This window comes from Perna viridis, chromosome 11 (assembly GCF_037379345.1).
Source record: "Perna viridis isolate PV_CMFRI_1.1 ecotype Kerala chromosome 11, ASM3737934v1, whole genome shotgun sequence".
Lineage (NCBI taxonomy): Eukaryota > Metazoa > Mollusca > Bivalvia > Mytilida > Mytilidae > Perna > Perna viridis.
The window spans coordinates 14,984,585-15,000,402 of record NC_142455.1 but is presented as its reverse complement, the minus strand read 5'-3'; the positions used below and the strand labels follow the sequence as shown (position 1 = coordinate 15,000,402).

At 31.9% G+C, this 15,818-nt stretch overlaps 1 protein-coding gene across 4 annotated transcripts in view; it reads left to right on the top strand.

Moving 5' to 3' along the window:
* The window catches only part of LOC148603076 (parathyroid hormone/parathyroid hormone-related peptide receptor-like), a 29,098-nt gene extending 27,273 nt beyond the window's left edge, over window positions 1-1,825 (top strand). For all 4 annotated transcript variants that reach the window (XM_088551963.1, XM_088551965.1, XM_088551966.1 and 1 more), the window contains exon 13: window positions 486-1,825. In XM_088551963.1, coding sequence (XP_088408089.1) covers window positions 486-836 — 351 coding nt within the window. In that variant the 3' untranslated portion in view covers window positions 837-1,825. The remainder of the gene's footprint in view (window positions 1-485) is intronic.
* The last annotated feature ends 13,993 nt before the right edge of the window (window positions 1,826-15,818 follow it).

Genomic DNA, 15,818 nt, shown 5'->3' with positions numbered 1-15,818 from the left:
TTCAATAATGTATGTTACATATGTAGTTCATTTACGTTTTTAATCAAATTCATTGAATTCATGATATTAAAGTCTGATAAAGTAGTAGTCTTTGTAAGAATAATATAAAATCTGAAAAAAAGTGATATTTTATTGTTTTTAATTAAGTTGTTTTATTGGTCAATCTTATGAAATGTGAATTTTTTCATTTAAATCTGTCTGCTCTTAGTAGATAATCAACATTGAAAATCCAATAGACTCTATTGTTTTTGAGTGTCATTTACAGAGTTAAAACCCTCAAGCTTGAAATCTTCAGTGCATTCTAAATAATGTTCATCTACTAAGAACACGGGTTATATGAAAACCGTATGTTATTTTTTTTTGTTTGTTTACTATGGCAATTCAAACATAATATCAAAATAAAAATATGTAGGCGTCTCACCCATGTATCACATTTTGCATAATTCATAGCTGGAGAGCTATTCAAATTAAGAAATATTTTGTAGGTTAAAACGGAAATAAAAAAGCATTGGAGACTGCATACACTACGTCGTCAGAGTTTAGTATCGACACGGTCCGCAAGGACTTTCTCTATTCAGTCAACATCCTTAGGAAAAGACCAGGACTCACCGAAATTTAAAGACAAAAGAAATAGCACAACAACAACTTTAATCAGACCAATCAATTCTTGTTCGAGTTGGGGAAAAGACAATACTCAATACGAAAGTACAGAAACAGAATTTCGAAGGAACTTGAGTGACCTCCCTTTTTCAGAAGACCTTGAACTTTCATCGAAAGTAAAGGATGATAATGAAAATGTGGCATTTCTGAAGAGTCAAAAGGTTACCTTCTTCTAATCCTAAAAACATAAATTCGTTTCATCGGTTCTGTAATTATCATGAATTTTGAACAAGCCATTAATCTTTTCGTACTCTACCTAATCATATGCTCGTATTATTCCTTACACTTTACACCTGACGAAGAAAATTATTCATTTCTTGATCAAATAATTCGTCACCTCTTACTTGGTTATTTTGTCATGTTTAGATTGCATCTTAAAGTCAATCATTCAACCACTGAACATTTACCGTGTAGTGGGTAATTTTCGCGGGTGCAAATTTTCGCAATTATTTCTATGAAAAGGGGTATTAAGTTTTTGCGGTGTTATTTGTGGTGTCGTAAGATTAAATGATGAAAATATCTGGCATTAAATTTGGCGATCTGCGGCGATCTGCAATTTTAATCAAGAATTAAAAACTTGGGAAAATCTCCCGCTATGCGGTAAATAATTAAAACTTTTAAACGTTTTCAATCAATCGATAATTATGATTGATTGATGCGATGTATATACATTGTTTACGTATCGTTTTTATTTATTAAATGACTGTTATGATACAGGGGTTGAAATGTATTTTATTTTTCGATTAATTGTTTATTTGAGACATTTCACACATTGATTTTATGAGGTTCAAGAAATTTACAATCCGAAGACAAAGACTCGACAAAGCAAATGACAAACACCGCAAACAACACTTAAATAAAGCATGTAAAGAAGGAAACTCCTTTGTACACTTAGAGTATGAAACATTTGTACCAACTGAGTAAGCACTCGTTGTAAAGATTATTTTAAAAATCAATGTGCTTATACTATTTGTCGCTTTAAACTATATGTAAATCAGGTCCATAAACCAGCTTTTAGTAGAGTCCGTGTTGCTGGTTTACTTTTATTTCTATGTACTAGTTTTTTTGTTTTTTGTTTTGGTTATTTCATGTTCTTTGTTGTGTTGTATCTATTTTCCCTGTCTTGTCTTTACCCTTGAAATATATTCATTTGATTTTCACTCGATTCTTGGTTCCCTTGATAACTCATTACTTAATCAAACCCATAACAACTTTGTCCATCAAACTGTAATTTAAGTTCGAGTTCTTGTAAACCAGTAATACAATAACTAAATGGAGACTTCGCATTCTCCTGTATATGAGGGGGTGGGGAATAGGAGAATAGGGATGGTGTAGGGGTGGGGATTTAGAATGAGGAAGATGTGGAAAATAGTTTTTTTAATTATTTGTTGATATAAACAATGTAATAAATTTGATTAAAATCAACAGTTTGAACATTGAAGAATTCAGAAATATAAATTTTAATTTGATAATGCAAGTATTCAATATGAAATATGTCTTGGAGATTTGTATATGGGGAATGTGGAATGAAGTTTTTTTAGTGGGGAATAGGGGAAGGGGGAGCGTGGTATATAGTGTAAGTTAAAAATCTAATTCTAAAGCTACATATTGCTCATACAAGGCGTACAAACATCTCTCTGAATTGTAGGGAAGTTGTAATCATGTCATCGAAATTATTTTGGTATGAAATCCATAATCTGTAATTTATGAGTTATGAAAAGTATTCAGTGTAATTGCAGTCTTTTTGTACATTTTGGTCAATATGAATTTAATGAACTATTTTCTATGATATGAAAAAAAAATATTAATTTATTGACAAGAGGGAACATTAAATAAATATCTTGCAACATAACATTGAAGATTAGAGTTTGCAAAATGTTTATCGGATGATTTTCTATCCAATGGCTTGTTTGTCGGCATCGAATGAAGAAATCATTTTATTATATGATAGACAAAATATCACTGCTAATACATAAAAATCACAATACAAAACAAACAGCAACGATTGCGATATGAAAATACACGAAGTGAAACTAGCGATCTAGTAGAGTTTTGTGCCAATTGAAGTGGGCCAAATACAATAACAGAACGAATTGCATACATCAAATAAAAATTGCTCAGCCATAATACATCGTCTCTAACAGATGCAGTTTAGCACCTTTTTTTCAATTGTTTAGACCACTAAACGTGAGTAGACCTTCGTATTACAGTTACTATATTCTCTCGCAAGTTAAGAAAAAAAAGAAATGTTGGAGTGTTTAAAAGTGATTGTTTAATATTGGTTAATAAGCCAGTACAAAGCCTTTAAGGTCACTTAACTCATGTTAATGGTATCAATTATATTCTTAATATAAAAAGTGGGAGTTATCTTTAGCTCAGAATAGAACAACAAGTACTGTTTTAACGTCCGCTCAAAAGCTAGTTCAAACTAAGGTGACAATGTTACATGTTTATAATAGGAAAACAAAGGCCGCATGTCAAAGACGCATTGTTTGCAAAGGAGTAATGACATCATGTCCTGTTTTAGTCCAATTTTAATTGTCACGCCATTTAACATAAAAAAGATCTATTTCGAGTACTGTTTTTCTAACACACAAAGAAATAATATAATAAGTAATAAATACACATTCATATTTGCAATACTTTTATGGATAAATACCCCTCTATCTGTCTTGAACATTTCATAAAATCTTATGGACGTTCTGACAAAAAAGTTGCAGAATTTATAACAAAAATATGTTCCTTTTTAACTTTGGCCATGTCTACGATCCTGGTCCATATGTTTTGTACATTTTTTTTTTTAAATCTGACTACATCGGATTCAACTTTCAGTAAAACAAACGAAATGCAGACATGCCTCATGCTGCACCATCGTCTTCTTTTAATATAAATATTTATTTGTGCCGTTGACTGGATATTTTTTTGGATTTATTGTTAATAAAGCATTGGTTCGTACAAGAAATACCAAGGGATCCAGAATTTGATCGGTTATAAAAAAAAAAGACACACACAACAAAGAACATGAAATAATCAAAAATAAAAAGAAACGAAGAAACTAAAAAAAAGCAGCCGAGACTAAACTAAAACTAATAACATAATCTAGGTTCACCAGTAAGGTAAACGTCCTCCACGATTTTAGACACTTCCACCGAATGGGTAATAGAATGTCAAGTCCGGAGTACACTAAAAAGGATAGGGAAACTGTGACATCGTGTCCGAACAGTCTGAATACAATAATTTGTTGATGCTTAAGAATTCCACCAATCTTCTCTAAAAAGTAAACATTTGTATACTTAGAAATAGTATAAATTATTGGCGCATGCGTAGTTAAAAACAGATGTAATTTTTTAAACCAGATATCCATTTTTTAATACTTATGCCAGCAATTATATGATATATAAATTGCTCTATTTCAAAAAAAAGCTTTGGGTGTAATTTTGGTTGATAAAAAGAAATAAATACGAGAAAAATTGATTATTATTGCATGATTATCTTAAATAGGATTCTATTTGTCTGATAATGCGTTTCGTAAGATTAATTTTAACGCAATAATGGGAATTATAAAAATCCCATAAAGAAGGAAATTGTCAGATTAAAGGTACTCAACTTTCATGAAGGGTGTGTTCGAATAATTTCATAAACACGAATCTACTTTTTATCGTCCTTTTTATCATATTGCTCATACTGTTTGGGATAATAAATGAAACAATATATACGTGGCAACATTTCAGGTATTTTGTAAAAGTCGGTTACATTTTCTACAGGGATACAATAAAACCCTGAACAAAATCAGACACTTTAATATTGAAACCAATGTTAGTGAATGGTTAGTTTCTTTTAAATATAAATAAACGATATATCGTATAAATAATATAATAAGTTTCAATGAGACCTTTAGATATTTTAAACGCGATCGTCATTGTCAACCGATGTTTTCCCCCAAAATGTGTATCACAGCTGCAAAACATTACGTGACGTCATGTAGCACGTCGCCGAAAAAAGGTCCCGAAAGGAAATTTTGCAGTGCTTATAAAACTTGCATATTTAGGTCAAGAAAACTGAAAATAAAGAAAACTAATACCATACAATTCAGCAAAACAGCGATAAACAGACCCTTAAATCTTAAAAGAATACTCTTAGCCAAAGAAGGTCTGTCCATCAGTAGGAAATCCTTGCGTGTTAACCTATTACCAAATTTCATAACAGCGTTAACCATCAAAATAATCTCAGTTAATGCATAATCATTTGTATTATTATTTTTTTTAAATCATCATTTTCTTTTGTCTTCTTAATATATAAGTATATATTACAAACGTTTATATCACACGAATCAAACATTTAAAGAAAATTGTGTTGACATGCAAAACCACGACCACCATACCATGATTATTTCATTATCTGTTTAAAGAATGTTCATCCAGTTCGTATCGTGGATACATTTTTTCTTAAAATTTGAAATTATTTTTTTAATAATTGCAACGATTAAAGAGAAATAAATTACACAAAGCATTGTAATTCATTGAAAGGGGAAAACTCTCTTTTTGTGCAAAAGGTTGCTTTGGTGGGGAACTTAAAACAATTTTCTAGCCAGTCAATGCTGATTAAAAAAAATCATTGACATACATTCATTTTGTATGATATAAACATTACACCGTAAGAAAAAAAAATCAGTTGATGAAAATTATGTTGTGTCACCCATATCATAGAATTTGGCTGTTTTTTTAATGGACATCAAGTTATTAAGTGTGAATGTTAAGCAATAAATGTAACCATGGTAACAGAGGTTGACACTTATTTTAAACAAATGACGAATAATTTGTAGAACTTCATTATATTATTCTAGCTTTATGTTACTTGAGTATATAGGAGCACCTATTTCGTTGTACCTATGTATAATGCTTTTTGGGGCCAGCTGCAGCCTTCCTGCGGTATGAGGGTTTCCTGGTCGTTCATTGGAGACAAAAGACATTTTCATCCCGATGTGATTGTTGGCTTTTTGACATATACACCATACCCCTTCTCGTTATATTTGTTTTCAATTATTCGCAAGTTGAATAAAGCAAGACATTGGTTGATCATTTTTTTAAAAGAGAATTCAAATGCGTACTTCATATTTTGAAAGTTGATTTTAACAATAAATGTCAAATTCATTTTCAAGCCGACATCAACCTTCAAAATGAATTTAAACCCATTTCAGATCCAATTATAATAGGACAAGACAGAATAAAGAGTTTGTTCTTTCCTTTTCTTTTTTTCTTAAATCTAAAAATTAAAAATAACATGATAATAACTAGCGCTCTTAGATAACCAAGGTTATATTACAATTCTTGAATTATTAAAGTAGCAGTCTTATATATCAGACAGGAGGTGACTCATGCATTTACAAATCCACGGAATTCACTTGTGTTTTTCATTAAAAAAGTTACAGATCAAATTACAAATCGTGGTGTTTCATTTGATTCTGGCCCTTTTAACAGATTGTGTATGTACTATAAAAGCGCTAACTTTCATGATTTGATTGATTTAAACAGAACATGTAGATAAATGAATGGTTTTCTCCAAAATACATACTTGTATGCAGAAGGACTTTAATTGTGTAAAATTATGTCGTTTGTAAATTTAAATATTATTCTTTGCTTAGTAAGATTTTCTGACCTCTTTCATTGGAAGATTCTGAATAGTCTGAATTTTATATGGACCTGTAAATAAAATGCTGATTTTAGTTACCAATTGTAAAGTATTGCAATGGTTAGATCATCAGAAAATATATTTAACGATGTAAACCATTTTTTATATATCTTTTAAAATAAATCTAATGGATACAAATTATCCTTATTGCATATACATAATAAAGTTAAGGAACCGACCATAAACACTAGTCAGATTATTGAGTTATCTTCCTATAGACATAAGACAGGTATAAAGTTGTCAAAACCATTCTCTGCAATTTCAGCATGCGAATTGTGGCATAACTTATAACACGTTTTTATTATAGAATTCTACTAAAATTTAAAATCTGAATATCATTATTCTGTTTTAATGCTCATTTCGTTTCTAAAGACATTGCTCGATAACTAACATATTAGCCGAATAAATATATAACAGGTGTGACCTAACTATAAATTCTTAAAAGTTTAAAAATTGCAATTTTGTAAATAAGGTGAAACTTGCTTTAACTAAACCCTTTTTGAACTGAGAGATGTGTTAGCTTTAGACAAGGTTTAGAGTAATCAAGGGAACCAAGGTTCTAGTGGTAATCAAATGAATGTAATCCAGGGACATAGACCAGACATGGAAAACAAACATACATAACAAAGAACATAAGATAACGGAAATAATACATACAAAGTAACAAAAGCAAATGAGCAACTCGGGAGCATGGACCAGGTGCATCGGTAAGGTAAGCGTCCTCTACTTTTCTAGAAACAGCTGCCGAATTGCTCATAACAATTCAAGTTCGGGGTTGACGAAAGAATATAAACTATGACACGTTGAACAAATCAGTTATCATGGAGCAGATGGATACACCGTAACGATCCACGAGTTCATGATAACGACCATAAACTTCTGTAGTGATGACTTCAATCTTGTAGCAACATAACCCTGTTCAGGAAGCTTACTTGTATGTTTAACTGATAAACATTGACTTTAAAATCGTCTGATTAATAGAATATTTCGGATTTTCCAGGGTTCGGTTTGACAAAAATAGGGATCGCCCACTATCCCATTTTGATTACAGAGCTTTTAAACAACATTTAGTGTGCCTTCAACTGACCATAGTATGAAGTTGTGCTCGCGGTCTTTCATTTAAACTGATTTAAAGAATATATTGGGAATATGAAATCAAGATAGCAAAGCTCCCAACGGTAATAAAAAAAAACAAAACATATCCCTGGTATAATGAATAAACAAAGAAAATTGTATACACACACACAACAAAAGAAAACAGGAAATCGCAAAAATTACACGCACATAGAAACTATAGAAAATGAGTAACCCGGATTCTACTAAAAAAACTGAGAGCATTGACCAGGTGATTTTAGACATCGGTACAATATATCAATATTCGTGGTTTTTCCACTTTTTACTTCGTTCATTACTTTATTTGTAGATTCTCTGGAGCATTTAGAGTGTAATGGAAATTTAAAAAGTGTTTGTAAAGTTTGTCTTTTAAAGATTTGAATTGTAATGCACTCCTTACTTTCTCCTTTTATAAATAATCATACCAACAAAAATCTGCGTCAGAGCTGCTCCAGGAAAATGTTAATAGCTTTCCGGTTGTTTTCTATATTTATTGAATATATTTGAAGCAAAAAAGACCGAACTGAGATATAAAAAGTGCTACCCATTGCCTGATTCTTACATGAATGGCACTTTCAAATATTTTATTCCTACTGACTAGGTATGAAGTATAAAAACAAACTTAGTATTCACCGAATATACAGCCAGTAAGTGTTTTATTATAGCAAAATAGGCAATAGACACGCATTTATACCAAAGACTGAATGAGGCAACAAACTAGATCTCAGGAAATTAGCAACTCCATTCATCTATTCTAGTAGTCACATACACCGTCATATTTAATTATCCGAGTTGACACCGTCTATAAAGTTTCTGTCGTATGGCTAAAATTTGAAATCTGTGGACTTGATCTTGAATAACGATGAATGCCATGAATGCCGAGATTTCCGAATGAAATGCTAACGATCTAGCCAATTCCGTAACAGCAATGAAACTTCCGCGAAATGTAATAACGCTTGTGGTCAAATAGTTTAAGAGAGGGCAAATTGTGTGGAAACTATTACCGGGTCAATGGTCTTTTGGCGCATAACTCATCAGAATAGTTGAACTATTCACAGAAACTTTGTAAAGAAAAAGTATACTGAGGTAAAATGAATTCAATAAAGTAATTGAAGAATACATCACTGGTTGTAGACCGCATCAACACCACTAGTCTTTTAAGATAAATTTCTAGCCTGTCAAAACGAAACTCATGATCATTTGTTCTGACATTGGATTTGACTTTGTGTTAATTGCAGTATTAGTTTCCTATATTCAATTTTATTGCATTCAATTAGGAATGCTGATATGAAATCAATATAAAATGATATTGACTGTTACTGCTACTTTATCTCAATATCTAAAAAAACTATTCTAATTGATCTGATAAGCTGTCAAACTTCTTATATAATTTCACAATTATCGAATATGATTGTGTTATCTCATAAACAAGAAAAGCAAACGATAACATGCGTTTAACGTTCAGGGAGGGTATGTTAGAATAATTAATAAACCATGAAGTGAAAGGTCTGTTCGACTCCTAACGTAGATTTCGCATCTTGTTGAAGATTTCAACACATTAACGTTAACCAATTTGAGTCATAACTTTAAGATTTCTATAAAATCGGTTATCACTGTAGCGGATATTTTAAAGAACCGCTATAAATGGCAGATCTCGGGGCGGAGGAACCCGTTACGTTGGAAAACTTCGTAAATTTCTAGGCAAAAATTAACAAATACTGGCCTGGGACCCCCGTTTTTCTTTCAAAATCACCGAATCCGCCCCTGATTTTACTGTTTCAACCTATTGAAGTTCCATTTTTTTTGTTCATTGATCTTAAATTAAACATCAGCTTTTGTAAAATTACGCAGCACTACTATTTCGGACAAGATACATTACACGTTAGCATAAAAACTGAAGAAATAAACGGCAGTGTTTAAATTGTATTTTGCAGTAGTGCAGTCGTATCAAAATGACTAAATACTACTAAAAGTGTTCTTTGTGTGTGGTGCTTTATATAAATCATAGATAATACCATGAACGGAGCAAATTAAAATTTAAGACTGCTTAAGTAGCTGTCTTTGTAAGAATCATGCAAAATCTGAAAAATGTGATACACCCCAAAAACGGCTACATATTTTAAATTTTTGTAATTAAATTGTTTTATGGGTCTATACTATAAAATGAGTAATTATTCATTCAAATCTGCCTGCTCTTAGGAGATAATCAACATGGAAAATCCAGTAGATTCTATTGTGTTTGAGCGTCATTTTCAGAGCTATCTCCGTTAATTTTGAAATCTACAGTGCATTCTATATAATTTGTATCTCCTAAGAGCACGGGTTATATGAAAAACCACGTTATTTTCTATTTACTATGACATTTCAAACAAAATATCAAAAACAAAAATGTGTAGGCTTTTTACCTACGAATCACATTTTGCATGATTCTTAGCTGTAGTGCTACTCAAATTGTTCAGGAGAAGCAGGGCCCTGCTCATCCATCAATAAACCAAATTATTAATAAACGCAGTATTTACAAGTTGAACTGTACCGGTATTAGTAATGATATATTTGTCTTTATTTTTAGTTAACATTTTGTGTACCCTGTATTAAGACTATTAAGATCATGTTTCGCGCGCATATTATTTATTGTACACATGTATATAAGGCTTCAAAAGTACTGAATATGTTACAAACTGTTGAAAGAAACTTCAAAGGCGTTGTTTTAGAAAATGAATTTGGCTTTCAACAAATAGTCATGTTCGTTCTCTTACACTTTTAACCGACTTTTCATAAACCGAAACCTCATAGGGCTCGAGTTTTTATGAATGTACAAATGTACATGTACATTTATGTACTACGATCGGTACAATGTAGAAGCCTTTAATACGAAAATTGTTAGACTTCAAAGGCATCGTGTAAAGAGATGATTTTAATACACATATATTCATTCTCTTGTACTTTACACAGACTTTTCATAAACCAGAAGTTCATACAGGACTCGATTTTTATGTGTACATGTATTTGAATATTCCCTTTATTAAAGTACTGTAGGTAGTGTATTGAAATCACATTATTTTTCGTGCCGGTATTATTTATAGTGTATAAAGTTTCAAAGAAACACTGGTTTGGCACGACAAAAAACAAGTTGTAATAGATGTCATAAATTTAAATCCTAATGGAATTTCAGCTGGGGTTCCTCAGCGAACGCTTCGACCTATTTATATGAATATCATTATGCTCAAAGAAATCGAAAATCATAAACATATTCGGGTTCGATTCAGCAGTGGAATAGCTTACAATGTACCTGGCGAGATACCTCCTAAGGCTAACATCAAAACACACCTATTTAGGAACGTTAGGAAGATATCGGACTACAATTACGTTGGTTTTCCAAATTAAACTATCGCGATAACGATTGGAGTTAAGTTCAATAAATGAACATTTTTACGCGAAAAAAAACCATTGTAAACTCTTATCTATGCATACATGTATGTGGTCAGGTAGGAAACAGATCACATTTATATGTCAAAATTATGAGTTTATATAAGAAATTAAACTTAATGAATGTTATCTTTAATATATCTATCTTCTAGCTGCCCTACATGGAAATGACCTTCTGAGTAGGACGAGATATTTTGACAAGTCTCAAATTTTATTAATAGAAGCAATTAAACGATTAATTCAATTGAATATTTCGATCAATCGGATCACTTGAGATTGGTAACTTTCGCTTTTTACTGATGTTGGTAATACTTTAATAATGTAAAACTGATATTTATTTTCCTGAAAGTTCTTTCGAAACTTGTTTCTGAATCTTTGTTGGAATATTGTGTATTCAAGTTTGTAGCGCTCGATCATGTTATAATATTATAAAATAATGTTTATATTTATTATATGTAAAATACACCAAGGAACCATACTGATAGAAATGCGCCATTTTCCCCGTCATTTAAATATTTTTTTTTGGTAAATATGTTTTCCGCTTACTTGGGTGACCATATATATTTATACGTATTCTTAATTTGTGAAAATGCGACTGTCTATAGATTATCATATGTTTTCAAGCCCATATTATCATATGACAATCATATGATAATCATATGACTACCACATGTTAAATATCATATGATTTTCACATGATTACTATATGATTTTCATATGATTACCATATGATTATTATATGAATCGAACACCATATGATTATCATATGAATCGAACACCGTAGGATTATCATATGTAGCACATTTGGCTGTGAATCTTTAATCTATAATCTGTAAAATTTAACTGAGTCATTATTGATCAATTTTTGTGATCAAGGATCATAGGCGTTTGGGGCACAGGTGGTTTCAGAATGAATTGGCCCAGAAAACTATTACCCGAGTCGATTTCTTTATAAGATGGTGGTATTCGGCATTTCTTTGTTATATTTACAATGAATCTGCCACGAAACTGACAAAATACGAATTTAAATCAAATTAATGAATTGGAAAGAAATATTGGTTCTCGGGGAAAAAATGGGTGGTCGAAACCTGTGTCAAGGATTTATTCACTTCGAGACGTTAACAATAATGGCAGGAACTTATAAATATCGTGATTTGCTAAGACCGTACATTTCATTTTATGAAATATAAGTTTATTTTCCATATGCCTTGCCACATCTATATAGATATCTGAAAAACAGATACAACGTATTCAAACTATCTACAAATGTATTTCGTAGATTAAAAACAACGTGATAAAGATGACGTTATACATGTATCTTTGAATAGGTCAGTGACCTTATGTTTTTATTACATAAATTGAAAGAAAATAGTTTTTGAGTTTGTCTACAAAATACAAAAAAATATATCATTGGCTTATCTAAATAGAAACATATGACTTTAAAATTATCATGACAGTCGCTCAGCTATACATGTCATTAGGGTAGATTTAAATGTTGGTCTTTTTATTCCTTAAATACTCCAGGTAAGGAAACAATTATAAATTGAAATTAAATGTAGAGCCATGACAGCACTTTTTGAAAATGTACAAAATTTATTGGTTAGGCAAAACCATACGGAATGCAAAGAGCTCGCCTAAAATATGTTTCTTGGTCATCAGCTGGGACATTACTCCTATTTTTTTTGCGTGCCTACTGCGTGTTCTCGGCACAGGCAGTTCAACGCTTTTGTTTCTTGCCTAAAGCCAAGGCTTCCTCATAAGAAACGTACTGCTCACTTTTTACTGGCTTCAACAACAATTGATAAGTCAGACAGAATGCTTACAGAATGCTTAGATATGCTTGAGTTTCCTCTTGACTTACATGTATCTGTTGTTGTTAATTCCTCAAAACAATTGTATGGCGTTTATTGTGTACAATGTATCTAATTGAACTCATAACTCGTTCTGAATAAGTGTAACAACAAAATTAACGAACACTAATACGATCCATAAATCCATAATTAAGGTAAAGTCCAAATTAAATCTTTACACCACCAAAATTGGCTGAAACCGCAATGGTCCTGACCTGGTACAGTCACTTCAAACGAAATGGTGGATTAAATCAAGGTTCTACATGTACATAGCTTCAACACTCACCCGCATATATTCATATATATATATATATATATATATATATATATATATATATATATTGCATTTGTATGTTATAGTAGCATTACCGGTAATACATCGGTCACAATCAGCACAAAGAATAATTTACAGAAAACATAATTAATCATTGCTTTAGAAGAAACTGAGTATTTTTCAACCAAGAACTGATATCTGAAAAAAAGAATATGTTAAGAGCTGTTTGGAGATGCTTTTCTTACACCCCTGATTCAGGAACTTGTTTCGCAGATATTTATGGGCTTCACGGAAATTGAAATAATTCATACCTATAAACATAAGTAACTTGTCTTGAGGAAGATCATTAGATTGACATATGTGTTCGCACCAGTCTCGTAAATTTAACTACACGTGTTCAATTATCAAAATTAACGCTTTTGTAAACTTGTTAAACTCACGTGGTTAAGGCGTGTTTCGAGAGAACCAGGTGACAACCCTGGATCCACCTCTGATTAAGACTTTAAATTCTTACTGGCAGTTAAGAGGAGAATATAACAGCATGTTTGCGATACATGTTTTTATTCCATTTTGAAGATATAGAAGGTACACACGAATTATATGATTTATTGATAATACATTTTTGTTTCGGTAATGCATGAAATGTCAAATCGATAAGTGGTAAATAAATTGCGAGTAAGATACTATCGAGATTAAAACTCTGAAATCTAAAATTTTGGTCTATATCCCATAAAAATATAATTTAAAATACATCAATTCATAGGTGTTGGATATGCAGTAAAGATGCACCCCATTTTTTTGGGATATTTCATGGTAGCTTCACAAATAGAAGTGAACTCCTGTATTTTGTGTAAGAAAAACTTTCTTGGCCGAGTTTTTTTTTAATTCTATTTATACCGAGAACACTGTACGCATTTGGCATATTCTGAAAGCTGACATGGCCTCGCTATTCTGCCCAGGCGATGTTTTTTGCGAGGCCACAAGTTTTGCCATGATGCTGACTTCATTAATGAAGATCATAAAAAAAATTATTTTTTGGTGAACAGCGTTCGATAAAGTTTCAACTCCACCGAATATGTTCCCACATAAAATTATCGTCTAATTCTATTGCTCTTTATATTATTTCTGCTATGATACCGACATGTTGGTGGAAGAAGCATAATAAGAATATCGGCAAAACAGTATCGAAGCGTCAGCAGTTGGATGATACAAACACGTCAAAATGATAAAAAAAACATGCCCTGAACGTAAACACATAAAATAGAAATGATCTACTCACACAATGTAGCGAACCGAATAAAAATTAAGATAAGGGAAACAAGCCGCCACACAAAAACTAAAGCACTAGCAAAATGGACTCTATAAAAAAAACTGGGAGTGACATCAGGTGCTCCGGAAGGGTAAGGATGTCTTGATCCGCCAGTGGCACCCGCCATATTGCAAGTGCGTATCTAGCATGAATGCAGTTCCGCAACATGTCTCAAAAACTATTTACAAAAGGATAATTCGTTAATTTTTGATTAAGTATTATGTTGTAAGCGTAGCAGAAATATGACTTGGAAATAGAAGACAAATATCCAAAATTGACAAAATTAGATTAAGGTAACAAACAAAATCACCATAAAACATATGCCATTATAAATTATTATTTCAAATAAGAGAATTCGATCTTAAATAGCATAACAAGAACTAATCAATCAATCAATCAATCAATCAATCAATCAATCAAATTACATTTACAAAACGAAATTTATTTCTACTATGTTGGTCGATTTGTTAATTGGTTATTGCTTATAACTGGTTAAAGGCTTACGATGTACGACCTCACTGAAATACTATAAACTTTTATTGAACTTTCCGCATAAACGCTGTGCATTAAAATATCAGTTACGTACATCAATTTATAGATGCTGATGAATTCAGTCAGTTTTACTTTTCGTTTTAGAAACGATAGAAATGCGGAACGTAAATAAAGAGCTAGTTAACATTTCTGAATAACTTAGTCTCAAAATGTATATAATATATATACATAATCAAGTATTGAATGAAAAGTGACCGTTTTAATTCGAGTCTGCTTTGCTACACTCTAAATATAGGGAACCATTGCAGGTCCGGGTGTCAAAAGAATAGGCCTGCAGCAGCGCTAAGCTTGTCGTAAAAGGCGACTAAATAGTGCCACAGAGCAACTGGGATGTGTGCCCCAGGTGGTGGAATAGGGTACTCCTGGCGTGTTACATGCTGGGGTTTTCAGGCTATAATACGGAAAACCTGACCGCAAACCATAGTGGTGCACAGTGTTGGGAAAGATGCCACGTTCCTTGCACGTTAAAGAACTCTACCGTGGTATTCTCCCGGAGCAGGACCATAGGGCTCCGCCACAGGAGGCTAAATCGCTCGACTCTACCCACCTCTCCCTATTTCCAGTGGCAATCAAAATTTGTCGACCCCATTGTCCTTGTGTCCCATCCCTTTTTCATTTCATTGAAATATTGCTGCTCGGACAAACAAATCTAAATATAGGCTTATTATATACATAGTTCATTTTAGGTTATATAAATAAAAAATACAATTAAATAGAAGAGTTTACATGTACTTATTAATAAAGTCTAAATAAAAACAATGTAATATTAGATTATCGATAGTAATATGTTTGTAAAGTCTATAGTCTATGACTATTGCGAAATTGTATTTTACTGCAAAGAATTAAAACAATAATTGACTATTTTGATATTTTCACAACAGAAAGCATCCTAGATAGACATATGGTCTAAAATTGTTAAAAGAAGAGTTTTTCTTTCTTTGATCAT